Source organism: Ixodes scapularis, unplaced genomic scaffold (genome assembly GCF_016920785.2).
Source record: "Ixodes scapularis isolate PalLabHiFi unplaced genomic scaffold, ASM1692078v2 PGA_scaffold8__174_contigs__length_109621045, whole genome shotgun sequence".
Lineage (NCBI taxonomy): Eukaryota > Metazoa > Arthropoda > Arachnida > Ixodida > Ixodidae > Ixodes > Ixodes scapularis.
In genome coordinates this window covers 94,405,104-94,432,008 of record NW_024609883.1, presented here as the reverse complement: position 1 = coordinate 94,432,008, position 26,905 = coordinate 94,405,104, and the positions used below count along the sequence as shown (strand labels likewise).

Here is a 26,905-nt window from a genome sequence, read left to right as displayed (position 1 = left end):
AAGAGATAAATCATCGAGCACTATCTAGCAGCATTCGACTAACGCCTTCCGGTCCATTGTGTTCTCCCGGTACCAATATAGGTCGCTCTTTCTCTTGCAAAGATTAGATAACAAACTCAGACCTGTCTTGTGCTCAAATAAGGGGTATTTAGCCGTCGAACATCTTATTCAAATTCGTCGGTGCCTGCAAACGGTCACAAACAGGCAAGCTGTGATTTGTACTATAGAAAGAAATCTAGCGGCCATATTATAGGTGTTTTGTTTTTCTATAGTAATCCCGAATGAAATAATTGCTGGTTAATATTTTCCGTAAGGGTAATCAGAGTTAACCTTAAATATGTTAAAATGCTTACTTATGACATGTACAAAAGTTCAAAAGTTTGACAATGGCCACAGAGGTGGTGACTCCTCATCTCAACGCGTCACCAGCGAACTTGTTAAAATTGAACATTAAGACTATGAAGAAGCGGTGCCTTCTCGGCAACACCAAAATAATGGATGGGCTACTTCATTTCCATAAAACACGTTTTAAATACGCTCCTCTGTTTTATCTCCTTTTCAACGCGCTTGATTTGATTTTTTTTCTAGACGTTCAGGTTCTGTAGCTTGAAATACAAAAATAGTAAAGTCGAAAATTGTTTTTATTCGACTGAGTACTTTGGAAAAATTAAAAGTAAAAGTAGTTTTTTCTTTGCTTCAGATATGCTGAAGTCCCTCCTTGTCGTGGGCCTTTTGGCCGCTGTTTGCTTTGGACGCGAGATTCATCCTAAGAAGTGGCACCCACTCTCCGACCAAATGATCAACTTCATCAACAAGATCAACACAACTTGGAAGGTACGCCATGACACAGCCCTTACCATATTCCAAGAAAAACATTTTCTCGCTCTGCTTGATTGAGTGAAACGACTGTGCGGGGCTCAATGCTTACCGACTTTAATTGACGGAGGTAAACAAAATTATTAAGGATGGCCAAGGCCTCCAGACCACTTATGTAAAGTACGCATTTGCGCGCGAAATAATGAATTGGAATTACGTCCAATAAAGCTTTTGTATGCTGGGCACTATCTTTTTCTAAATAGGAGTAATTATTTTTTCGCTCCCGTATCCTAATACAAATGAGATGTACATTTAGGCAAATATTTATATTGTCGATGGCAGCAGTAAAATATAAATACTCGGGTGGTTCTCGAACTCAGCAGGAGGGTAACTGTGACTCCGAGTCGAATACAAAATATTTAAAAAAGCAGTTTTTAAAGAGTCACATTTTGAGCAAACAACTAGTATATGGTGTATATCTGCTTTATCACTCAAGATGAGTAACCTGCAAAAATGTCTACCAGAGATTGTCTTTAATGTTACAAACCAAAATACCGAAATACGCAGTTATAATTGTTAGATTATATTTTACAAAAAACAATTATAGGATGTTCAGTGGACATGCTCCACTGTCACCAGCACTACAAAAGAAAATACTATAACTTCTCATCGCACTTACAGGCAGGAAGAAACTTCGACAAATCCATCTCCATGAGGTACATCAGGGGTCTGATGGGAGTGCACCCCAAAAGCAAGGAGTACCGCCTGGCAGAGTTCGTGCACGACGAGATCCCAGACGACCTCCCGGAAAGCTTCGATGCACGGGAGAAGTGGCCCCACTGCAACTCAATTCACCTTATCCGCGACCAGTCCACCTGCGGTTCCTGCTGGGTAAGAGTGCCCTCACCATATTCTAAACGAATACATAAAAACGCTTACATCTGGGTCTTGGTAAGAGCATCCTGTCCTCACTGGTAGTACATCTTGACAAAATTTGGATATATCTCTCAAGGTGTTGACATCAGTGTTAGTACAGTGATTTTATTTTTGGTATGCCTTGCTTTTGCGAAATACAGAGCTTAGGCATGAAGGACTCTTAGAACATGACCCAAGCCCTTTATCGCTTCAGACCCCAGGAAAGGCGCAATTAAAATGATGACGGCAATGCCATTAGGCAAAAGCTTATAAAATAAGTATTAAATCAAATTCAGTCCTTATTCCGGAGGTCAAAGTTGTTAGGAATAATAGATATATTAGAATGTAATCAGTGCTTGGAAAATGTAGAGTTATCCTAGTTCTCATGCTCCCGTCTGAGGGTGAACAACCCTCTTGGCACATATTTAATATTCCCACCATACAGAGGAATCCTAAAGTGAGTTTCTCTAAATAAATTTTCTTCGGACCTAATAGAAGGTTAATGGGAAAGTTCTAACTCTAAAAAAATAGTGTATTTTTTTATGAAGACCACTGTCAAGAGGCTCTAAAAATGTAGCATATTAAATCGAAAGGACTGTCCTATAGACCCCCAAGTGTAGGCCGACGTTTTTTGCGAAAGAAACATACCTTCTTCGGAGCTTCTTTTATATAAATCCTTTTTAATTTCTGCCAGTCAGACTTTTTTACATCGTTGTCTTGCGAGAAGTCCGGTCCTAGAGTTATGTATGATATCTCACAGGCCTTTGGCGCCACGGAGGCGATGTCAGACCGTGTCTGCATTCACAGCGAAGGAAAGGTTCAGGTAGACATCTCAGCCGAAGACCTCCTGGACTGCTGCCATTCCTGCGGTTACGGGTAAGCAATTAAATGCAAACTATTGTCACCGACGCCTTGAGAAAGGCAGGACATGTCGAGTCTCCGGCATCTGGTTATCACTTTGCCGTCAATGAGATTAGGGTGGTTGCCGATGCGAACGCCAAACAATAGATCCCGAAGCAAGTAGCTTGAACATAAGCCACATCCTACGTTTACTAAGCTGCCCCCCCCCCCCCCCCGCCCCTTCTTCTTTGATTTCGCCACTGCTCAAAGCAAGGACCGTGGGATACCTCCTGCTTGTAGCTCTGGCTGTACGTCGCAGCTTAAAAAGTGAATGGGGTATAAGACAAGGACGTAGACGAAATGAACAAACACAAAGCATCTACGTCCTTCACTGTGATTTCAGTGCTATTACTTTTTAAAGGCTAAGAATCAACTATTGCACCTATTCACTGCATTGGGGTATAAGATAAACATTTTCTAGCTCGGCTGTGGAGTACATCAGTGGCCATCCTTGAAGCAGATTCTGTTTTCTCACAGAACTCATCGAGCATTAACATTTTCGTTCTTCAGCTGCAACGGTGGGTACCCTGCTGCGGCCTGGGAATACTGGAAGCAGAGTGGACTCGTCAGTGGTGGCCTCTACGGCACCACTGACGGCTGCAAGCCTTACTCTCTCGCCCCCTGCGAACACCACAGCAAGGGCTCTCTGCCCAATTGCACCGGAACCGTGCCCACGCCCAAATGCGTGCATCTCTGCAGGAAGAACTACGGCAAGGACTACCAGGATGACAAGCACTTTGGTAGGGAATCCGCTGCTTGCAGTCATATTCCTCATAGAGGGCCTAGGTTTAAGAGAGGCCGCAACTCGATTCCTGAAGGGCGTTTGGGATAAAAGGGCGGACGCCCCCTGGTGAAATTGGTCACGAGCGCGCATTCGTTGCGTTGTCTAGTGGCGAGGAGGAAGGCGGTTGGAAAGACGGGAATCTAAGCACACACGTCCTTCCCATCTGAAGCCATCAAGTTAAAGTTATAAATGCTAGAATAATAGAAAGTTTTAGAGTAGAGTGTACAAAAGATTTAAATATAAAGAGAAATAGCTTCATTGCCATGCTCCAATTCAAAACGCAGTGTAGGTTCGGCACATGTGCAGTAGCGACGACGCTGTTTCTTTAGACACAGACAGCTTTTGGACATTCTATGGTGAAGCTTCCTAATTAATCTTCCAGTAAATATGGGCACGAACAAAACAATGAGAGCAAGCTCTTTTACTTTTGGGGTTGTCCTCGTAGTCGCAATGCAAGCTTTGAGCTTAAATTCCGCAACTCCTTAGTCCAGCTCGTTTGCACTCTTGTCCTCTTGGGCATCAATGTGCAAGTGTCATCCTGGACGCTCTCTGTTTGTAGGGCATTGCACACAAACAAGATGAAAAAAGTGCGGAAAATCACCCCTGAGTCTGAGGACAGCATCGATATGCGACAACGTGTACTAGGCAACGGGTACAGGAACACAGAAAAGCGCACAACGCCAAATGTCGGGGTTTCCCGCTTTTTACTGCAAGTAGTTTGTTCGTGTTTGACGTACGTTTCATTTATTTGTTTACTGCACAGGCAAAAAGGTCTATACCATCTCCAGAAACGAGAAACAAATCCAGACCGAGATCTTCAAGAACGGACCTGTGGAGGCTGACTTCAACGTTTACGCCGACTTCCTGAGCTACAAATCTGGTAATTACATAACAGTGTCTTACACGACAAAAGTGAACGATGAAAGGCCCGTTCACGCTTTACGACCGAGTTCTTGATATATCTTACATCGAGAGAACAATCTGGCACGCTGGCGTCACCTGTGAGGAGACCCTGGAACTGCATTTCACTTGAACAAAGGTTTTGCGGTATTTGAAAAAAACATCAAATGTACATAGCATTTATGAGTAGGGGTCACTTATTGTATTATAAACAGTTTTGTCAGTCAAGAAAAAATAATGAAGGGCGATAAAAATGAAGAATGTTTACAATCGCCTGTAACGCCGAATTACCGCTCATTCACACTGTAAGCGGATCCGCGTTCGCAAAGCGGTTGCGAACGCGGTTGTATAAAGATCCAGTACAATTGCACGCGCACTTGATGTCATCGAATGCACGGCCAATTGTACTGGATCTTTATACAACCGCGTTCGCAACCGCTTTGCGAACGCGGATCCGCTTCCAGTGTGAATGAGCGGTTAGAGCGCAGCTGTTGGGGGGAGGAGGGGAAGGTACAGAGAGGAGGCTATTCCCGTCTTCCTCTCCTGCTCACCTCCCGTTTAGGGGAACATTTTCTGCTAATTTAGGAGGGGAAATCTTTCTGCTAAATTTAGCGGGAAAAATTTTCCGCTAAATTTAGCGGGGAAATTTTCCGCTAAATTTAGCGGAAACATTTTCCGCTAAATTTAACGTGGAATTTTCCCCGCTTAATTTTTTAGCGGGGAAATTTACCCATAATGCACCGCGCGGTTACGCCGATGCCGACGACAACGGCGACGCCGTTCAAGCCGGAAATGGGCGCCTGAGAGCTGCGCTGTAGAAAGAAAATATACAGAAATGGCAAGTGTCTCACGGCTGCCCGATAAAGTGTGCCGGTTTGTTCTCTCGTAAAATATTTTAAGAGGTTTGAAACAAAAGAGGTTATTATGATGTGTGCGCTCGAGCAGTGGTTCTCAAATGGGGGTCCGCGAAGGCATTCTAGGGATCCGCGAAACCCTGCCTTATCAGTCAAGCCCAGCAATAAATTTTTTTTAATCAGGTTTAGAAGAAATGTTTCAATTTTCGGATTAGTTTTGTCGTGTGCATCTCTATAAGAGAAGTCCACTTCAGACTAGTCCTTAGTTATATCGACTTATAAAATAATTATCGTAATTAACATATAACGTTCCCTTCCCCTCACCACGAACGGGGTCCTCCATCATTCCTGCCGATCCATGGGGGTCCGCGAAACATCAATGGTTGAGAACCACTGCGGTAGAGGTTCAATTGGTGCTCGCTAGCGTCTATGCGAATCGAAGCAGACAGAAACCAGTGTACTTTTGCGGTGGTATAGTGCATTCTGATGGGAAAACGCGCGCGCATCTCATTTCTGCGCCAGGAAACAACAAGCATCTATTTTGTTATTTCGGTCGTACCGAGTAGTATGTACCTTTATTCTCATTGAAAGAGTGTAATTGCTTTAGTTAGAGTATTTTTCTTTGTCAGTGAGCGATGTTAATTTTCGCTATATTACAGACCCTAACCTCTGTTTCATAGCAGGTGTGTAAAAAAGAGCGACACTTCTAAGCAAAATGACAATCGAAAAGAAAATAGAGTGTGTTTAAAGTTATCCAGCATTCCGGTGACGCTTATATATTGATAATATGCTCGTCTTGTCACGATATGAAAATGACCCCGTCGTGCATCTTTACGAGCGGTTAAAAACATTCGAAACGTAAAAAGTAAAGTATGTGGGCTATGAAAGGCGTTTTTTCTTATTATTTTCCTTGCCGGGTAGCTTTTATCGCGCACTTGTTCTCTGGCGTTTTCCTATCTTCAAAGCTTTCGAACGAGCTGGTGATGTTTTGAACGCAGAACAAGCATCTTCGAACATATTAGTGAACAGAAAGAATAAACCAGTACTTATTAATTGCAAATCGAGCTATATTACATGGTGAAGAAAGGTAAAGAACACAGGCGAGCTGGTGAATGGTATTCATAATAACCCTGAGAGGAAGGAAAAATAAAAAAAACCGACAGTACAACGAAGTCTCTAGAGACTTCGTTGTACTGTCCGTTTTTTAATTTTTCCTTCCTCTCAGGGTTATTATGGATATATTAGATGGTCTTTATTTTCAGCGTGTACATGCACTTGGAGTTAATGATCCCGTGTTACGGCGTAGTTCTTGCCATGTCTCTTGGTTTTCCAGATGTCCTTCTTTCTTTTGGCACGCATATCCGCCATGCTGAAAAGCGCCGACACCGTGTTCGCGCTAACAGTGTCCGACAGTGCACATAAATGCATGTGTGAAACTGTTTTAGCACTGTGTTTAATGTGCGCTGTGCATTTGAAGAATAAAAAACCGTTCTACCTCTCTAATGATTTCATCTGCGCGACTGAGAAATGTAACAAGCTACCCAGCACGTACGAGTTATTCCCGATATTTGCTCTTATAATAAACCCCAGAAAGAAAAGGCACTCACTTTTTGCCATAGAAAGCCATTACTGGCAGTTAATTTTCGACTGGTTGCTGTCTGCTTCGATTTGCATCAGCACACTAGCACCAGTTGAATCTCTCGCGTACATTATAGTAACTGTAGGTTTTAATAGAATAGAATGTATGTTTTAATAGAAATGTATGTTTTAAACCGTACGGTCTTAAGCAGTCTGAAGTACACTGCGCCTCAAACTTAACGCCGCCACGAGATGGTTCGGTTTCTTCACTTTTTGAGCTATTCCTGAACATAGCAGTCAAAATGGTTGGTGAAGATTTGCGTCCTCGATCAAAACTTAACCAGGGGAAGGTATTCCAGCAGCTGCAGCAATCAATTCATGTTTGGGTAGCATGCAATAAAATTGAATGGATTAATATTTGCGAAACCGAGTGGCGGCGTTAAGTATGGGGGGCACTGTACGTAACCCAGCCTTAAAAAACGCGAACACATTTATCGCAAAAGTATGTCACAAACGAGTGTGCGTCAAATTCTCTCGCTTTATTTTGCTGTGGCAAGTTCAGCACTTGAAGTATATAAGGTTGCTGAGCCCCAATAAGGCTAAATTCGAACAACACTAAATAGAGAGCAAATAATGATTGCAAATATGTTTTATTTCCGAACGAGTTGATCGTAAACAAATATTTCATCTCCTTAGAAAACGGGTTTCAAGGAATGACAGAGGTAATATTAAAAAAAAAAACTGAATGGGGTAAGATTGATTCAAAGAAAAACTTCCCAAGCACAAAGCTTTGCGCCATTCAGGACAGGTTGCAACGAAAAAAAAACTCGAATATAGCATCTTGCTCTATCGAGCGTGTACAGAAGCGTTTTATTCGCATCGGTTTCGATCGTTTTTTTTGGACGTAAGTTCTATTATAACCACGATCGGCTGCTGAAGAGACTTCGTTTATGTGCTCTGTTTGACAGACAGCGTTGTCGGGATATCTCGTTTATACACAGACTTGTCATTGGGCTTGTAGATTGTACTGTCTTGTCAAGCGCTGTACGTTCTCACGCCCCACCACGTTCAAGCCGTAATCGCAACTTTTTCTATCCATCCACGTTTTTTCACACGTCTCCCCTAATACGAATGCAGCATGATTTTAATAAGTTGCATTGTTCGCTCCGAGAAATATTCAGTGACAAGTCAACTTTTCGGCGTAATCCAGAGAATATATTGTTTGCGTGATCCCAGTGTTTCGCAACTTTGAGCGTTTTTTTTTTTTTTTTTTCGGGGTTGTTTTCTTTTGTATTTTCAGTGCCTCTTCTTCTTTTACCTTATCTTGCTTGTGAGATGTCGCTATGCGTTCTATGTTTGTTTTGATAGTTCTTTTTGGGGATAGCTATGTTTTCTCTGTGCTTATACTTTTTATCTTGTCAGCATTTGCTGTGTACCACACAAAAGGTCGTGTGCTGTTTGTGGACACATAAAATAAAGACTATTATTATTATAGCTAAGTTATTTAACAGGTTAGTAATAATATCACAAACCACCCAGAAACAAATGGCCTGGTTTAACCAGTAAACGGCACCTATGCTATATGCGAATTTTTCTTTCTCATAACTTGTCGTCTATGAGCAGACCTTACGAAGTTTTGCTTTTGCTCACGTAATTCGTGGAATTTGTTTAGGGAGTGATACTGCCTAATCATGCTCTATTATGTAAGCACCCTGATAACCAATATCTCCCGTTCCCAGGCGTGTACCAGCACCACAGCGGTTCCGTAGTCGGAGGCCATGCTATTCGCATCCTCGGATGGGGCACAGAGAACGGCACCCCTTACTGGCTCGCGGCCAACTCCTGGAACGAAGACTGGGGCGACAAGGGTGAGATACTAGAGAACACAACTAAAAAATAGACCATCGTTAATATGCTATAGACCAGTGTCCGCGCCAATTCCAGGGCGCCGCCATGTTTATCTACGCTCGCGCCACCACGCGGAGAGAACTGGCAGGCAGGAGGGGGGGGGGGGCGGGGGGGGGCTGCGTTGGCGGCGTTGCTTTGGGGAGCTGGATGCGGCAGGCTGTCCGAATCCACCGGCACATCGTGAACGATGTCTTCACCAGAAGCCTCCGCGACCCGTTCTTCAACAGATAAGATGTCGTGAACATTCGAGAACCCATCTCGATCAAGAAAACAAGAGAAAACCTTTCTTGGCTTAAATGTTCTCGGTGTCTGCTGACCCTTGACATTCGTGTTTCAGTCCGGGTTCATTGCGTAGTAAATATTTCGCTACCGCTTTCTTGTAGCTTTCAAATGCTTGATTGTTGGCTTCTTGTTTACGACATTACATTCGTGGCACGTTTGAGACCGATTTTCGCGATCTGCTTGCCTTTCTGCGGCAGCGCGGCTCTCCCGAGCCGAAATAAGTGGGAGGCGTTCACTTGATCGAACGCCGTTTTAGCGAATGAAAACGAGACCACGACGTTTCATCGAATGACTAGCGAATGGGTCTAGTTACATAGACAGCTCGGATTAGCTTTCTTTTGTACTGTGGCGCCTTGTCTGCCGCTGCGAAGCGGTGTAAACGAGGTCTCCGAGTATGTTAACACGCGTCCCCCCCCCCCCCCCCCCACACACACACTGCGAGCGTCTGGGTTCGAAACTATTAATTGCCAGTTATAAAGGATGGTACTTACTTGAAGTGGGAGCTGGAATTCTACGAGGTACCAGGAAACACTTACTATCGGGCAACGAAGCACGGTGCCTGTGGGGGCGGAGTCTAGGAACGCTACTGATTAATATTGTGACAGGCGATCAGTTATCACGAAACTTCGACTCGTTAATTCAGAAGTTCGCGGTGATATTTTATTAGCCCTCGTTACAGCACACCAAGGATCTTAGGCAGTGAAATTCACATCACGCAGGCTCGTCCGTCGTAGTCAAATGAGCGCAGTCGACGATGAGGTGTAATGAGCTACTAAGCTTCACAAGGAAAATGCGCGTGAGAAAGAGTTTTGAGGAAGACCAAAACACCGATCCAGCAGACGCACGTACGTACGTTTACTCCGGACTTCATGAACCCGACCGCGCAAGATCAAAGAGCACCGCCGCCATCGCCACCCGGTTTTCTCCGCACTTTGCGCGACGACGGCACCGCAACGGAGGGCACTCGCCTCGGCATTAACAATCCGCGAAATAGATTAACTTCCCACTCTTGAAGCCATTCCCAATGATAAATGAAAATACCTCGGCGTTGTTGAACATCTGACGACACAACCAACACAACTGTGCCGCTGGCTGCGTGAGCCTGACGCAACTGTGCCGAGCGCCTGCTCGGCACCGTTGTTGCTCGTGAAGGCCTGCTTATTTGTAGTTGAGACGATGATTCCACATCTTTCGTGGTGCTTGCAATAACTTCGAAGGGCAGGGGAACCTTCTCACGAGGACGTTGAATACACTAAACACCGGAGCCACCAAAGCAATCGCACAAACCGTCGCCATGTTTGCTTCTTCGTCACTCGCGGCGCGGTCAACTCGTCGCGAGATGTTTTCTGGCTCGGCTAGATGGAAACCAACAGCGGCAAAGTGGCGTATGGACACACGGCTCTCACATTACGGGCACTATACTCACATACCGCGGTAAACAGGACCGATGCCGGCGAAATGGCAGTCGGCACACCAGCGAAGAAGCCTTCAACGGGAAGCGGCGGCGCAGGCCGACGCAGCCCCCCCTCCCCGTGAGCGTCTGGGCTCGAGATCATTGTTCGCTTTTGCTCCTTGCGGTCGAGACTAAAAAGAGCACTTCCGGACAAAGGTCTATATTGTAATGCTGTTATTTTGTTTTATTGTTAAACTACTAACGTCCCTAGTTAAGAACTATCATGCAAGCGTCCAACAAACATATGAAAACATATATTATCATACAAGAACTTATAAAAGTGTTACGTTTTATTCGTATATGTTTTTATATGTTCATTGTTCAAATCATAGGTGTAATTTTTATCTTTTGAATTTGTGGTATCGTAGACCCTTCAAAGTTGATTTATACAAGGAAGAGCATTGGAATTCTCAGTCTACTAGGAATATAGAGTATATAATGACGTGATAAGACAAAAATAATTTTTAGATATCACGATTTCGCTTTTAATTGTTCCTCTGGTTATATTTTCATGAGAGCTATCAGTTTAGATATTTGTCAGGCACTACTGCGCGCTTTTCACCCATTACATAAGCATTTTGTGTACTTCAGACAGAAAGTTGAGATATTGTCAACAATTTTAAACGCAAACCATGATTTTAGGGAGAGCTGGTCATCCGCATTTTTTTAATGAATTTTAGAAAAGAGAGAAGGAAAAACTATCTAAGAAGGTCCTCAGTTGATTAAGTTAGGTTAAGAAGAAAGCTGACAAGTATTTTAGGATTGATCATAAACACAATTTGGTAATAAAGGGGTACTCTAAAGGTTTTTTTAGTTACATCAACTAACTATATTTTCTGACTCATCGGCTTTACTCTTTCCGGTATGCGATTTAGTATCCCAAAATTTATAATAGTTATTGTGAAATCGGCTAGTGAAAATAATTCGTAAACTAACATTCAAACATATCCGCACTTTTCAGTGTCGTGACGTCAATGACAGGCAGGCTTGCCAATCGAGCAAGCGGTCCAAAAAATAGAATATGCCAATCATTTCTTCCGTACTGGAGTGAGCTTCCAAAGGATTTATTTGACACAATGAGACTGCTTCGAATCAATTGGGAAGAAATTCTGCAGTGCAAAGAGTGAACCCCTACCTTCCACTGATGTCACTTTCTCGTTGTTGCCAGTAGAAACTTTCAGTTTGAAAAACACGGTGAGGACCAAAACTGTAAGTTCAATAACTTCGCGACAAAACAATATTTTGACCTAATATTTGGGATACTATTTTAGCGATGTTTGTTGGTGAGTTTAGGAAATTTTAAATCAAATTGGAGACAATAGTCGCGGTAGTAAAGTACCCCTTTAAAGACAATTCGTAGTTTAAAATATTTGACTTTATTTCATTCCCTCGAAAATTAATATGTGCCACTTGAGTTTAAAAAGGCCTTCCGCTTCTATTTTCTATGGTATAAATGTAACATAAAAGTTTCTGAACCTATAACTCATTGTTTATGTTTCTTACATCAACTAGCATTTGAATAAAATATTCAAACGTGAGACGTCCTGGTGCACATATAAATTGGGTATGCAATTTTCTTCCAGGTTATTTCAAGATTCTTCGTGGGAAGGACGAGTGTGGAATTGAAGACCAGATAAACGCCGGTATCCCCAAGAATGAACAAGTTTTCAGAACTATTTCGAGGGTAAAACGATTTTGAGACTCAGAGCGGTACGCTGTGTATTAGCTATCATAGAATGATAGATTCGCGGGATCTTTTTTTCGCAAATATTTTGCATTCTGGAAATTCGGCCAATTCGGGTCCTCGCGAAAATAAGGTCGTTTTCAGTATTTCATTTTGAGATAAGGTGTGCAATTACGTGAGCGTAATTGCACACCTTTATTTTCGTTTAATTTTTTGTTCACTTTCCTTCAATTCTTTGAAGTTCACGGTCGTAGTGTCATGGGCATTTCATAAATGTTCGTTGCTCATTGAAAGAACTGTGTGTGTCTGTGTTCGTCCTCCATGTGTTTTATTATTTCTGTGTATTCTGTAGTTTTCAACGCGCTCTGCTACGTGTTCGTGAGCGTGCCTTCGATTCCGCTTCTTGATGAAGATGTAGCATTCATGCGTGAGTTCGACAGGTTCCCACAACTGTAGAGGGTGAAATTAATGCCGTGTTTCTATCCTTCTCACTATTTTCATCTACAACTTCGGCCTATATTTGTTTCCCAAATAAACACTTTTTCAGTCTGTACATTATCTGTCCCCATCTCGTTATTGTACCTTGCGCTTTGTTAGTATACCAGAACTATGCGTAACCAACTAGCTCCACTTTTTACCCTTCGACTGGTTCAGCACCTGCCTTTCTTTAACCTAGGCCACCGCATGTTAGAAACATAATACATAATCGCCGATGCCCGAATAAATTATACAATTCTTATGGTGTAATACTTTCACGTCAAATCCCAAGTAATACACGTGGTGCGAACCCTGTGGGCTCCGGATGAATACGATTAACCCCAAAGCCTAAAAATAACAGTATGTACCTATGGACATGTGTACCAGGAAGTTGCAAGTGACCCTCATCGTTTCAGTTTCCTATTTGAGACAATTACCCTTCAACTCCTTATTAGTAACGTGTTAATTTTTATTTGCTTAACAACCAAATACATCTCGGTCAGAAATGGCAGTAGTACTGACACTACTGTAATAAAAGTACAATAATTAAATTACGTTTTGTGGTAATGAATTACTTTTCTAGGTTTGTAACTTAGTAACGTAGTGAATTACTTTCAGGCAGTAATTGTTAGAAAATTACTCATGGCTTTTTATATTATTTTGTGGGAAAGAAAAAACAACATTTGTTTGCAAGCTTCAAGAAAAAAGTGGGAATGTTTTTTGCATGGTAAAATGTCGTGAAAGGGAGTCAGAGAAATAATCGAAGGCCATGTGAGGGCGAAGTCTCGTATGAAGAACACGCGAAACTCAGAGAGGCACGCTCGGGAGGCGGAGGAGATGGAAAAAAGCCTTCGTGCGAAGACATCGCTGAAAGGCCATGGCTCACGAACTCCAGACAAGATAGATTCACTGTGCCACGTCATCACGACAGTACTATATTTCGTTCATCCTTAAGCTGACAACACAGTGGGAACGCCGAGCACAGCGGAACCAATCAACCACATTCCTTTCTTCCCCTGACCCCTTCCCTGCGCGTTGGTCTAGACGAGAGCGTGGTTTTACGTGGTGAAATATAGACGCGTCACTGAACCAACAAGCGCGTTGCTTTCACCGCACTGTCAGCCTAGGGGTGAACTTCTTAGGCTACAATGCGTATCATCACTAGTCACGTGAACACATTTTAAAACCTGAAAGGACAGCTCGGGCACGCACATCTCCAGCCTTCTTACTCTTTCGTCAAGCAAGGTTAAACCGTAGTCTCCAGAATAAATAGTTCATCTCAAAGGCTTTGTCAAGACCCGAGAACGTTTCGTGCGTAGCCTTAGCCTTGGTAAGTAAAGATGCCTTTTGTCGGAATAGACGGGAAAGGAGCAAAGGTGGTGCCGCACGCGGTACGCCTCTCTGACTTTCCTTGGGGAGTTTAGTCGGGAATAAGGAAACGAGAAGGTGCCGCCACCTGTTTGTTGGGAAGGTAGACATTTTATGGAGCTCGCGCCGTCCCGTTTCCTTTACAGGGTGATTCATTTCTGTTGAATCTGCTTGCGCTGTGATTGAGTACCTTTGTGTTTTATTTGAATGTTCCCTGTGACTGCTGCAGAATGCCACTGGGACCTAGAGCTTGTAATGCCACTATTGCGGCTTTTATTCCCGGCCCCATCATTACCTGTAATGGGAAATAAAAACAAAACGTTTGTTGGTTTATTTGGTATTTAATTGGCGACACCTCTGCCCATCAAACATCCAGCCCCCTTGTGTGACAACGTGCAAGAACTGGGACTCTTGGGATGTCTTGGAACAGTACTCCTCGAGAGGATGCTCGAGTATAAGTGAACTAATGCCCTTGAGAGGACAGGATTAGACTGCGTCATGGTCGGAAGGGAAACGTTTTCGCATGACAGCAGCTTTTAAGAACGAGTTCCCGTGGCCCGACTAAAGTTACTGACATTGACTATAACTCCTTAAAAATCGGAAGGACGGAATCATATCACCCTTTGACTAAAGGCCATCACCGTTGAATTACAAGCGAAACCAGTGAGTCGACTGTCTTTAAGTCATTTAAAGAAGCTATTCATCGCGTTTAACACTTCCGTCGTGCGCGCCTGCGGAGCGATTGTTCAATATGGTTCCCGTTGAGGTGCATGAAGATGTTACGGTGTGCACAGGAGGATCTGAGCTCTAGTACATACACTACATATTAAATAAGCACGAATTACTACCTCAATGTATTAAAAAGTAATGTCAAACTAATTTTATAACTTTTGAACGGTAATATTATTGTAATTTTATTACGTTTAGTCTGCGTTAATTTGTAATACAATTTCATTATATTTTTGCAGTTTTCATAAAAGTAATTAGTTGTAATATAATTACTTTTTGGAAATGATTTCGCAATCACTGAGACACCTACATGTGTATTGTTGGAAACTAAGCTACAAGAACCCGCCATATGAAACCAAATGTGTAAATACGTGTTAAGCAGGGTTCGCAAAGGGGCGTGGTCCGTTCAAGGTTTAACGTTTCACAGAACGAAAGCCAAACTAAACAAAACAGCAGTCCCGACCCTACCGAAAAATCCGGTATAACTTTCCCTATCCGGAATATGGAACCGGAAATTTGTTACTGGAAACCCGAAATCCAGATTGAGAACAAAGGAATAATTTCTGAAAACCTAAATTCCAGATAGAGTCCAGACGGAATCCAGATAGATTTCCGGTTCCATAATCCGGATAGCGAAAAGTTATACCGGATTTTTCGGTAGGGGAAGAACCTTATTCAGTGGTACGAAAAGCTCAAACATTGTTTTGTCTTCATCTGGTAGGTTTGCTTTTTAATTCATAAAAGAGAAACTTGTATTAAGTGCATACAACAAAAATGTCAAGCTGGCTGCTTATATTTAAACACTACAAAAATTAGAAACGACACTGTACTCAAAATTAGGAATATTATTTGCGTAATGGACTCAAAATTTTAAAAGAAAGAGTGAACGCGTATCAAACTGGAGATAAAGTAATGAAACACACAGTAGAAGCTTGAGTTTACTGGTCAATAAGAGCTTTTAGGTTAAGAATAGACACCAAATTGATAACCTTGAAAGGCTTTTTTTAATTTTGTTTTGGGAATATGTTCCGATCACAAAATAAGTTCGAACAAAAAATGAAAGACGTTTACAACCTCCTCGTAACGCCGAATTAGAACGCAGCTCTTGAGGAGGAGGAGGGGAGGGTACTCAGGAGAGGGTATGTCCTTCCTCCCTCCCCTCCGTCACGTGACGTCACGCTTACACCGAAGGCGACGGCGACACCGCTCAAGACGGAAACGGGCGCCTAAGAGCTGCGTTCTAAAACAAGTAAAAAAACTAATAATGCAGTTAAGCACAGGATATTACATTGGCCATTATTTTCCTGCAAAAAGTATGCATCCCACAAAAAGAGAGTTGGTGCCATCCGCCTTTGCTGGAAGGCCAACGTCGTATGGTACATAGCGTTTGGGATAATTAAGTGTTTTTTTAATATTTAGATTTGCGTTGCAACTTTTTTAGTTAATACAAAAAAAAAACATAAAGTTGCATTTAGAAACTGGGATTAGCGTGATCCAAAATTATTGAAGCAGTAAATTTCATAAAAAGATAAACCACGTTGGAAGCGGCGCGCGAAAGATACCGCACGGAATACAGGTGCAAGACTGCCGGACAAAAAATGCCTTAAAAAATAAAAGAAATATATATATTGCGCTGGAGCTTTGACAATTAACTTTTTGGAAGAAAAATCAAAGCAAGCTCTCTAAATGCTCCTACAATCGACTGATTTTGTGGTTTTCGATGACTTCCAGAACGCCTCTAATTAGAAATGTATGTTGATTTTCAATAAATAAAAAATTAAAGACGTTTACAATTCCATGTAATGCCGATTTAGAGCGCAGCTCTAGAGGAGGAGGAGGGAAGAATACGAAGGAGGAGGAGGGGCATACATTCCTCTCATGCAGGGACGGGCAGTATTTCAAATACAAGTATTTTAAATACGTATTTCAAATACTTTGTGTATTTTGCATTTGTATTTAATTACAAATTGGGTAATGTATTTGACGTGTGCATTTAAATACTAAAACGTGGGTATTTCAAATACAATTGTAATTAAATACAATTTTGTGGGCGAAAATACATTCCTCAAATTTATTGTCACTGTCCAGAGCACGAAGAAAACTACGTTCTGCACCGAATGCAGTGTCTCTTAATCAAGCACAAGCGTTTAGTGATTTTGCGATTACGGTGCTAGTCCAGGGCGAGAATATTGTCGAAACCAACGTTCACTGGCAGACTGACTAAATAAGTGCCTGTGACAACTTGTGATGCTTTCCAGCCTGATTTCCATCCATATTTTTGCCTGGAACATTTAAATGCGCGGGTCGTCCAGATTTTCGTTAATGGTGCGAGTTGCAGCAATAAACAATTTATTAGCGAGTGCTGTACGTCTCGGTCGTCTCGGTTCTTTGTTGGTTTATTACCAAAATGTAATCGCCAAAAAAAAAGAAGAAAAAAAGCTGCTTGACGCTCTGTACTTTTTCACCTATTACGTCCAAACTGATTACATTTTTTTGTGTGTGTGATTATATTTCTATTACGTTACTAGAGCCTCGCACACTAACTCCCGAGTGTGCAATGCAAAATTAAAATGATATACCCAGAAACCCGTCGCAGGTGCCCTGAAGTCGCTGACGCAAATTTTGAGAAATGTATTTGGAAAAGTATTTGGAGGAGACAAAATACATTTGGTTGTGTTTGTATCTTGTAATTAAATGTTTTTTTTTGGAAATGTAATTAGATTTGTAATTAAATACATTTTTTGACAAAGTATTTTGTATTTGTATTTCGATACATATTTGCATGTATTTTGCCCATCCCTGTGTGTAATATATATATATATATATATATATATATATATATATATATATATATATATAACTGAGAAGAAAAAACCCTTAGTGAAAACAGCAACAACGGACGATTTAATCTTCGACGTTTCGGCCGGAGTCCGGCCTTCGTCAGGAAGGCATATATATATATATATATATATATATATATATATATATATATATACTAAATGCTTTAAAACTTCAACAACGTTTCGAAGTGCGACTTCATTACTTTAGAGTCTTCGGCATCCTACGCTATATTTTCTTTATATACATACAGGGATGGGCAGTATTTCAAATACAAGTATTTGAAATACGTATTTGAAATACTTTGTGTATTTTGCGTTTGTATTTAATTACAAATTGGGCAATGTATTTTACGTGTGTATTTAAATACTAAAACCTGGGTATTTCAAATACAATTGTAATTAAATGCAATTTTGTGGGCGAAAATACATCCCTCAAATTTATTGTCACGACAATTCTTGTTTTTATGCATGTGGTTGTAAGGTATAGTCTCCATTCCTTATTCGGCCATGGGCTTTTTTTTTTTTTTTTTTCTCCTGCGGCTTTATTTTAAAAGCACTGTCCATAGCAGGAAAAAAACCTACGTTCTGCACCGAATGCAGTGTCTCTCATTCAAGCACAAGCATTTAGTGACTTTGTGATTACGGTGCTAGTCCAGGGCAAGAATAAAGACGAAATCGACGTTCACAGGCAGACTGGCTAAGTAAGCGCCTGTGACAACTTGTGATGCTTTCCAGCCTGATTTCCATCTATATTTTTGCCTGGAACATTCTAAATGCGCGGGTCGTCCAGATTTTTGTAACTGGTGCGAGTTGCAACAATAAAAAAATTCCCTAGCTACTGCTGCACGTCTTCGTCGTCTCGGTTCTTTGTTGGTCTATACCAAAATGTATAATCGACAAAAAAAGCTGCTTGAAGCTCTTTACTTTTTTCACCTATTACGTTCAAGCTGATTAAATTGTTTTGGTGATTATATTTCTATTACGTTACTAGAGCCTCGCACACTTACTCCCGAGTGTGCGATGCAAAATTAAAATTAGATACCCAGAAACCCGTTGCAGGTGCCCTGAAGTCGCTGACGCAAATTTTGAGGAATGTATTTGGAAAAGTATTTGGAGAATCCCAAATACATTTGGTTGTATTTGTATCTTGTACTTAAATGCTTTTTTGGAAATGTAATTAGATTCGTAATTAAATACATTTTCGACGAAGTATTTTGTATTTGTATTTCGATACATATTTGCATGTATACATATACCTGTATACATATATATATATATATATATATATATATATATATATATATATATATATATATATATATATATATATATATATATATATATATATATATATATATATATATAACTGAGAAGAAAAAACCCTTAGTGAAAAACAGCAACAACGGACGATTTAATCTTCGACGTTTCGGCCGGAGTCCGGCCTTCGTCAGGAAGACTGCTACGACAATGTGGCGGCTTGTGTTAGGTTAGGTTAGGTTAGGTTAGGTTAGGTTAGGTTAGGAAATAGTCGCGTTATTAGGGGGACTGCTTTGTCGTTGTTGATGTCGTCGGCTATCATGGACCGTGTGATGATTTAAACAGGCATGCGCTTTCTCTTTCCAGGCCACCGCTACCTGGGACCCGGGAATCCTCTAAACAACGGAGAGCCGGTGGACGGGGAGGACTCTATTGCCCGGGAGCACGACAGGAGGTACTCGGACGCAAAGACCGACCAGGACGTGTTTGCTGCCGACAAGGACGCCATCCACGACTTTGTGGGCGACTGGGCCGACAGAGGATCTTTTCACTCGTTGGTCGGTGCTGTGGGACTCGGTCTCAAGAATTTGGTGGAAGAAAAGGTACTCGGTCGTTCCCTCTATGGACGAAGTGGAGCAATGTCCGGACGGAAACGTGGTCACAGTGAATGCAGCGGGAGCTCACCAGAATTTAAAAAGCTCTACGGTAGCAGCGTCGAAAATTTCATCAACCAGGCCCTCTACTCCGGAGAGCGAGCCAGGGCAGATAGCACCACCAGTAACGAGGAAGAAGAGCAGTCGCAAGACTTGCGGAACGAAGGAGGAGCCGGCATTGGAAGTAATGCTGCGAATGACGGACTCGTCGTACAGCAGATTTTGCGCATCCCCCGAGACAAAGGAATGGTTCGGGTGCATCGTGACAGTAAACTACTTACCACCTCGGGCTATGTCACAGTGCTAACCGAGATTACCTATGCACACAGCTACAAGTACAAGGGCTACCAGACCTCGATGAGCAGACTACCCGTCGAATATCTGTACCTCTACATGACTCCGGCGCATTTCAATATGCTATCCGACAACACCAAGGCCATCAAGTGCAGTGCCAAAATTACACCGCACGGCATTCGCACTCCGTGGAAGACTGGGAGCAGCGTCGTACAACCCATCAATTCGGACAAGATGGTATACGGCGTGAGCGCAGTGGGCCTTAACCTATCTCTGGACACTGGCATGTGCGTTCCCGGTCCCGGAGGCGCAGACAATGCCATGTATACATCCAACCCCACAGAGTTTAAAGACGCGGATCACAGACACCTCATTGAAAAGTATTGGGGCATGAGCATGGACGAAAACCTGATCATGACAAAGTCGGACAAGATACCAACGTGTATGGGTGTTCCACGCCACAACAAGTGCTACGACTTTATTCACTGTGCCAACTTTGCTCCTCGCACCAACAAGTTTGTCAACATGTATCCCTTCAAGAGCCTCATTGGAACACCCATCATCAACTACGAGTACGAGTTTCAAAACGCTTGGATCAAGACTTGTCCACCGTATTGCGGCAACAGCAGGACCTATGTTGCAGCACCGGCCGACAGCCTGACCAAGACGGCCTCTAGCCTGGACAACGACAAGGAGGGCCCTCCAGGTGTTTCCTCGCCAACCAAACTCTCCCCAAACACGGAAGTTACACGGTACACCAACCCAATCGAACGTGAATGGGGCCGCCAGGGATTCGGACCCCATCGCAACCTGCACGCTGCTCAACCTAGTGTGGGTTTCGGCATCATGGCCGTATCTAAAAAGAATCTGGACCAACCGGGATCGGGGGACAAGTTTCAAGAAGTTGCTGCCTTTTTCCAGGTCGACACTGAAATTGTGCTGCACACGGATATCGACACGATTAATCCCATGGACACTTGCTACCCGGCGCAGGAGCAACACTTTGAAAAGACCACCTTTGGCATGTACGTGCCGTACAACCGGCAGACGCACCTGGGCCACTACACATACCTTCCCAAGACATCATCTCACCTCGTTCCTTTTGAACCGTAAATTTTTATTCGGTTCTAGAGCTTTTATAATGCTGAATAAAAGCGTGAACTCTGCTCAATTCAATGCTCGTTTCGTTTTCTGCTCGTTCCAAAAATTGGTCTTCGGTCTCGCCGTCTTCTTGTACCAAATTTAGGTGATTGAAATTTCCATTCATCACCTCACATGCTATGAACCACTCCTCGGCTTGTTGGGCTAGCATGCAATTCAGCCGGTTTTCCTGTTCAATTAAAATTTCATTTTCAAATTCTTCCATCAGGTTGATGATGGCAGTCAAAACTGCATCTTTGAGTGCCACGGCTCGCTCCAATGCCCTCTCTCTCGAACCGAACTCCCTCTCCGTCTCGGACGCCTCGGGGGTGTCGTCGTCGATGTCGATCTGCATAAAAAGATATACATATACTTTTTTTAATAACACCGACAACAGCTACGACAAAACAAACAGTAACTAGGGAGCCGCTAGGCCTAGCATGTCCAGACTTGCACCGTTACGTAGAGCTCGATTTTAGCTTTCGATTGATACCACTCTCGCCAACCTAGGCTTAAAAGAAAATAATTATGCCAAGTTTATCTACTTTTCATATAGGCAGTCTGGCAACCCGTGCACTTTGGCGCCAAATTCAAACGTTTGAAAAATTGCATCTCGCTTCCTATTGGTCGCAGCGAAACCAGACTTGAATTGCGGGATAGTACTCGCCGAGACCTTTCGTTTGATACCTCACACGCCGGGGTAGGGCCACACCCGAAATTTTGCAAAACTGCCAAAATTTGGACCGTGCCGAAACTGGTCGACATTGGTATCGTTGGAAAGGGCTCGAAGAGACAAATCGAACGGTACCCAACACGACTGCGTAGGGCCACATTTAGGTGCCCAAAATTGGGTCCAAAGAGTTGGCCCGGGCCAAATCCAAAAACAAACTATACCACCGAGCAGCATTCTTCGAGCTCTCTTCAATGATACCACACTCGGGCCAATTGGACAAAGTCAAATTTTTGGCCCCCCGGGCCACACTCACCGGATTTTCGGCGGTTCCTTCCCTCTGGCTATCTCCTGCAGCAGGGGAGCCTCTTGTTGTGGTCCTTGTCGTCGGTGTAGTCGTCCCAAGTACCGTGCGGTCTTATATACCCGAGCTGGTTCCAAAGACAAAGTTAGTCAAGGTTAAATTAGCATACTAAACTTTACCAATGTCATGTATTTCCTGGAAAAGCTGCCTAAAAGGCAGACAGAATTAATCAATGTGTGGTATTTCCTGGAAGAGCTGCTTAAAAAGCAGACAGAATTTATCAATGTCAAGTAAATTCCAAGAAAAGGTGGTTAAAAGCTTCCGCCTAGCAACAGACGACCTTCGGAAAAACCCTGGAGGTCACATGATCAGTGAGAATATAAGAAGCCCCACTATAGGAGCGAAATCAGTCTGCAGAGCTCGGGTGGACCTAGCAAATCGGGCAAATCCCGTGCGCCGACATCCTGGGTCCCGAGTGAACGAACGCAAAAGAGAGCGACAGAACACGAGAGAAAGAAAGCAACGTTGCCATGGTAACGCGAAGAGTGAAAACTCTTAGCAATATAAACAGTGATAATTTAACGTTGTAAACTAAATTATGAGCTATTCTAACGCTTATAAAAAGCAATAAACTCATTACGCTGCATTAACTTCCCTTCTGTCGAAATCTCGGAAATCTGGTGGTTGCGCAGTTTCGTATTCCTCAACCGCGCCCAGCCGCGCCCCACTGGCGAAGCCGGGTATATGGTTTAGTTTAGCGTTAACGCGAGGCCGTACATCTGCGCGCTTTTCAAAAAGAAAGCTTCGAAAGGAACGTGAATATCTTTCCACCGGTAAGTTCGTGAATTGTTGAAGTTCACGAAACTGCTCTGATGATGTAACCGTATTTGGGACCCAGAAGGTCTGCCTGCATGATCCGCCGCTTGCGGCAGCCAGAATGTATGGGAAAATGGCGGACCTTTTCCTCTAGAGTTAGTATGTATGATCTCTATGATACCAGGTAAGCCAGCCATCTTACTATGCCCTGTTTGAATTTTTCTCCTTTCTGTGCCTAGATGTACTACACTAGGCAAGCTTTGACTCTTGTACGGGCGCAGACATAAGGCGGGAAATTCAAACTTTCCTTTTGCCACTTGCAGAAATTTAAACGCCGTTTCTTGTTTAGGACGCAATGGAGCGAGATTCGCCCGAGCCAAAACGTCAAAAGGTGGATCATCATGACCAGGTACCGCTACACATTCTGCTAGAATATATGTTTGATGGTCCACATGTCTATAGGGACAGCATGGACGAACTCGTCGAGAAGGTGACTCAGGACTTGCCACTCAGTATGTCCAACCATTGGATTTCTCTGCATACCTTGCTAGAGCGCTGGACCAAATACCAGGAGACGATATATCCGAATCAGGAGCAGCGCGAACGGGAATGGATGAAGATTACCAATCCCCTCCGGTTCCACCCAGATGGGCAGAGGAGTTACGACGGGTTCCGAAGAGACGAAGAATTGTGCACGATGTTATTGCCGTTGGAAGTCTTGGAGAAGCTGAGAGCCTGTATCAAACGCTCTCGCGAAGCTTTGAGGACCCCCGGTCAGGATTCGCATTCACAGCCGTCTCTTTTCACCTCGACGGATGCCGAAAACCCCACGTGCACGTGGTCCACGACTGCGCATGGTCAAACGGATCGTGCCGATGCGTTGCCTTCTATGGGATCCACCGTCGACCAAATCGCGCTTCGATTTGGACTAGTAATGCCACCGCGTGGGACTACTGGCGTCTCGTCGTGTATCTTGCTACAAACCCCCGTCGGCTCAAGCACTTTGCGGTGGCAGGAGCCGACTGGCGCGAATACCTTGGAGCTGCGCCTGTGGAACACGGAGGACATACTGGATGTGGAAGCTCACGAACAGTGGAAACATTACTTGGAGCATTTCCGAGTACAAGTGCCTGTGAAGACTGCTCCAGAAATACAGGAGGCGATCAAGACGCTGTGTCGCTACGCCCAGGAACGAGTACTGCAGGTCAAACCAGAAGACGTCAAAACGCACATACAGAAGAATCGCTGTACCGAGTCATCATCCAAAATCCGGTTTCGCCGCTAAACAGTATAATCCGAAGGCCGGTATGGCTAGACAGTCCAGACCTGCGCTTTATACGTCTAGACGATAAACGCTTGCAACGCGCGATTCAGGTACTTAACGAGCAGCTGTGCAACTGGACTACCCTAGATTACATTCAGCTCTATTCCACAACTAACCCACTTTTTGACGCACCTCACGGCAACATTAGTGCTTATTACATGGACGTGAGCGCATCGTACGACGCCATGCTACGTTTGCTCGAGTATCAACTCGGAGATTAGGTGCAGGAGTTTGTACACGACTTGTACAATTGACGAACGTCGCGTGCCCAAGAAAAACTGTATGGAAGTGGTGTCACCCCCTAGTGCAGGTAAAAACTTTTTCTTTGATGCCGTCGTCAGCTTTTACATTAACCGCGCCACCATTCACAACTTTTATCGCTATTCAAACTTTCCACTCCAGGACGCGGTAGGTAAGCGAGTGCTGATTTGGAACGAGCCAAACTGCGAATCGGCTGCATACGAAACGATCAAGAAAATTTTTGGTGGTGATGTGGACAATGTAGCGGTCAAGTACTCGCCGGACATGATTGTGACGCGGACCCCAGTGATTGTGCTCAGCAACAACGAGACCTTCCCACGTGACGAAGCCTTCAACCACAGAATGTTTCGCTACAAGTGGCGCTCCTGTCCAGCCCTCAAGCAGTACGACAAGAAGATTCATCCCCTCGCACTCGTCTCCCTCTTTGACAACTACCTGGACGACCAAGAATACAAACTGCAAAGAAACTTGAAATAAATGCTTGAACCTTTTTCACGGTCTTGATATAGACCTTCGACAACTGCTACGACAATGTGGCGGCTTGTGTTAGGTTAGGTTAGGTTAGGTTAGGTTAGGTTAGGTTAGGTGGCCTCTAGAAAGAAGGTGAAATTAGGTAATTATTTAGCTAATTAACTAAAATGTTTTAACCAACTTTTTTTATTTTTTCACTTGAGAGCACATTATATATTTAGAGGAGATTAACCACAGTATGGTCTAGCCGTGACGTCAAATTTGGATAAAAAATTCCTTGTAGGCGCTACGGGGTCGAGAAATGTCACTTTGCCAAATGGCGTCAAACCGAAATTAAACAGGAAAGAGCGCCGGAAAAGTTAACGCTCCGTCCTTCCGGGCATGCGATTGGTCATTATCGCGGCCGGCTCGCCTAAGCAGGTGGAGCCAGCAGGAGCAAGGCGGGAGAACGAGACAGCGTTAAAGTCAACACTATGGTCGCTACTGGCAAACACACAATTTGGATTTCGGCCAGGCACATGTCCACCCCAGACATGTTGCTGTGGATATATAACGACCTCTTGTCAGGTGAACGAACTCCGAAGGGATATTTCTAGATCAATTGGTTTAATCTGTAAGCTAAAATACCTTCTTCCAGCCTGGTTAAAAAAAAAACTGTATATATCTCTGATTCACTTGAGGCTGCATTACTGTTTATTGGTCTGGGGGACGACTACAGCAAGTAGTATTAAGCAATTGTTTACATTGCAAAAACGCGCAGTTAGGTCAATTTATAATTTACCTTGGACGGAATCGACTTCCCTTAGCTTTATTGAACATGAAATATTAATGTTAGATAATCTTTTTTGCCTAAAGGTCGCAATTTCAGTTCATACTCAAATAAACACGAATCCCGCAATATTTTACGAAACATATTTATCCAAGCAAACAAATTACAATTTGAGACACCAGCAGTTTTCAAAATCTAAAATAAGAACTAATTACGGTACACAGAAAATATACTACCAGATAACCGATCTTCTTAACAGAAATTATTGTGTATTCGAATTAGCCTGTACAATAGCGTCCATGTTTCTTTTCAAAAAATACCTTACGGTATACTTCAATATGCCTAGTGTGTATTCCTAGTATAGTTCACATCAAAATAGATTGTACATTTTTTGTGTCTCATATTTTTATCTTCTCAGATATTGTTTTATTTTTGGTTTGTGCTGTTTTTGATTCATTTCCTGTGCCCTGCTGCTGAGTGCTGTAACGGGGGTTGGGACCTAGTCAGGTGATTCGTTTTCGCCTTTTGTCCCAACCTCCCTGACAAGTGTGTCAAAAATAAAAATAAACAAACAAACACACAAACAAACAAACAAACCTCCTGGAGGAGCCAACCATGGCCCAGACTTGGTGCATTCTCGCTCTCGACCTAAAAGGAGCATTTGACAATGTTCTACATATCAGTATACTCAATGGGCTAAGGGATATTGGATGCGGACCGAAGACCTACCGATAAGTCACAAGCTTTCTTCCAGCCAGACAAGCTACCTTATTCCTGGGGAACATCCAATCTAAGCCAATAACTCTAGGTGCCAGAGGTACACCTCAGGGAGCGGTACTCTCGCCCCTCCTTTTCAACCTGGCAATTAGAGACCTCCCCGCCGCATTGGACAGCATTCCCGGAATCAGTCACGCCATATATGCGGATGATATAACGGTATGGTGCAGGACAGGGAATGATGCGGAAGTGGAAGCGAGCTTGCAGAGGGACGCAGACACAATTGACGCATATGCCAGAAAAGCAGGGGTCTGCAATGCGCCCCGGAAAAGTCCGAGCTTCTAATCTTAAAGAACCCCAAACAGAAAACAAGCGAGCGCATTGAAATTGACTTCAATAGCGAGTCGGTCCCACGACCCGACAGTATCAAAATCCTGGGGCAATACATTCCACAGGGCAGGGGAAATGGGGCCACACTCAAAAAGCTCGGGGGAACAACTGAGCAAGTGCTCCAGATGATCAGAAGAATAAGAGACGAACGCCACGGACTTGGTGAAAAGGAACCTTCACGGCTAGTGCGGGCCTTCGTCGTCTCTCGCATCATTTACGGGACGGCGTACCTCCGCCTTACAAAGGGCGAGGTGGAGAAACTGAATGTTCTAATTAGAAATGCATATAAGACGGCATTGGGTGTCCCGAGCTCTACGTCCTCCTGCAGACTTTCGGAGCTCGGGGTCCACA

At 43.4% G+C, this 26,905-nt stretch overlaps 2 protein-coding genes and 1 pseudogene across 2 annotated transcripts; all 3 read left to right on the top strand.

Annotated features, from left to right (window-relative positions):
* The first annotated feature begins 170 nt into the window (after window positions 1-170).
* Window positions 171-12,627, top strand: LOC8024140 (cathepsin B). The gene is made up of 8 exons (XM_040210907.3): window positions 171-204; window positions 701-834; window positions 1,498-1,707; window positions 2,492-2,607; window positions 3,142-3,371; window positions 4,179-4,295; window positions 8,487-8,615; window positions 11,974-12,627. The coding sequence occupies exons 2-8, from the start codon at window positions 703-705 to the stop codon at window positions 12,087-12,089; spliced, it is 1,050 nt and encodes a 349-aa protein (XP_040066841.1). The 5' UTR covers window positions 171-204; window positions 701-702; the 3' UTR covers window positions 12,090-12,627.
* A 6,915-nt stretch (window positions 12,628-19,542) lies between these two features.
* Window positions 19,543-21,169, top strand: LOC8036025. The gene has a single exon (XM_002411620.5). It carries the CDS (start codon window positions 19,645-19,647, stop codon window positions 20,803-20,805), a length of 1,161 nt encoding a protein of 386 aa, XP_002411665.5. The 5' UTR covers window positions 19,543-19,644; the 3' UTR covers window positions 20,806-21,169.
* A 1,922-nt stretch (window positions 21,170-23,091) lies between these two features.
* On the top strand, window positions 23,092-24,684 carry LOC121046646 (annotated as a pseudogene).
* Window positions 24,685-26,905: the final 2,221 nt, after the last annotated feature.

Coding starts and splice junctions, on each gene's coding strand:
- LOC8024140 (XM_040210907.3), top strand. CDS start 703: ATGCTGAAGTCCCTCCTTGTCGTGGGCCTTTTGGCCGCTGTTTGCTTT. Junction 3,372..4,178: donor CCAGGATGACAAGCACTTTG/GTAGGGAATCCG, acceptor TTTACTGCACAG/GCAAAAAGGTCTATACCATC. Junction 8,616..11,973: donor CGAAGACTGGGGCGACAAGG/GTGAGATACTAG, acceptor ATTTTCTTCCAG/GTTATTTCAAGATTCTTCGT.
- LOC8036025 (XM_002411620.5), top strand. CDS start 19,645: ATGGTTCGGGTGCATCGTGACAGTAAACTACTTACCACCTCGGGCTAT.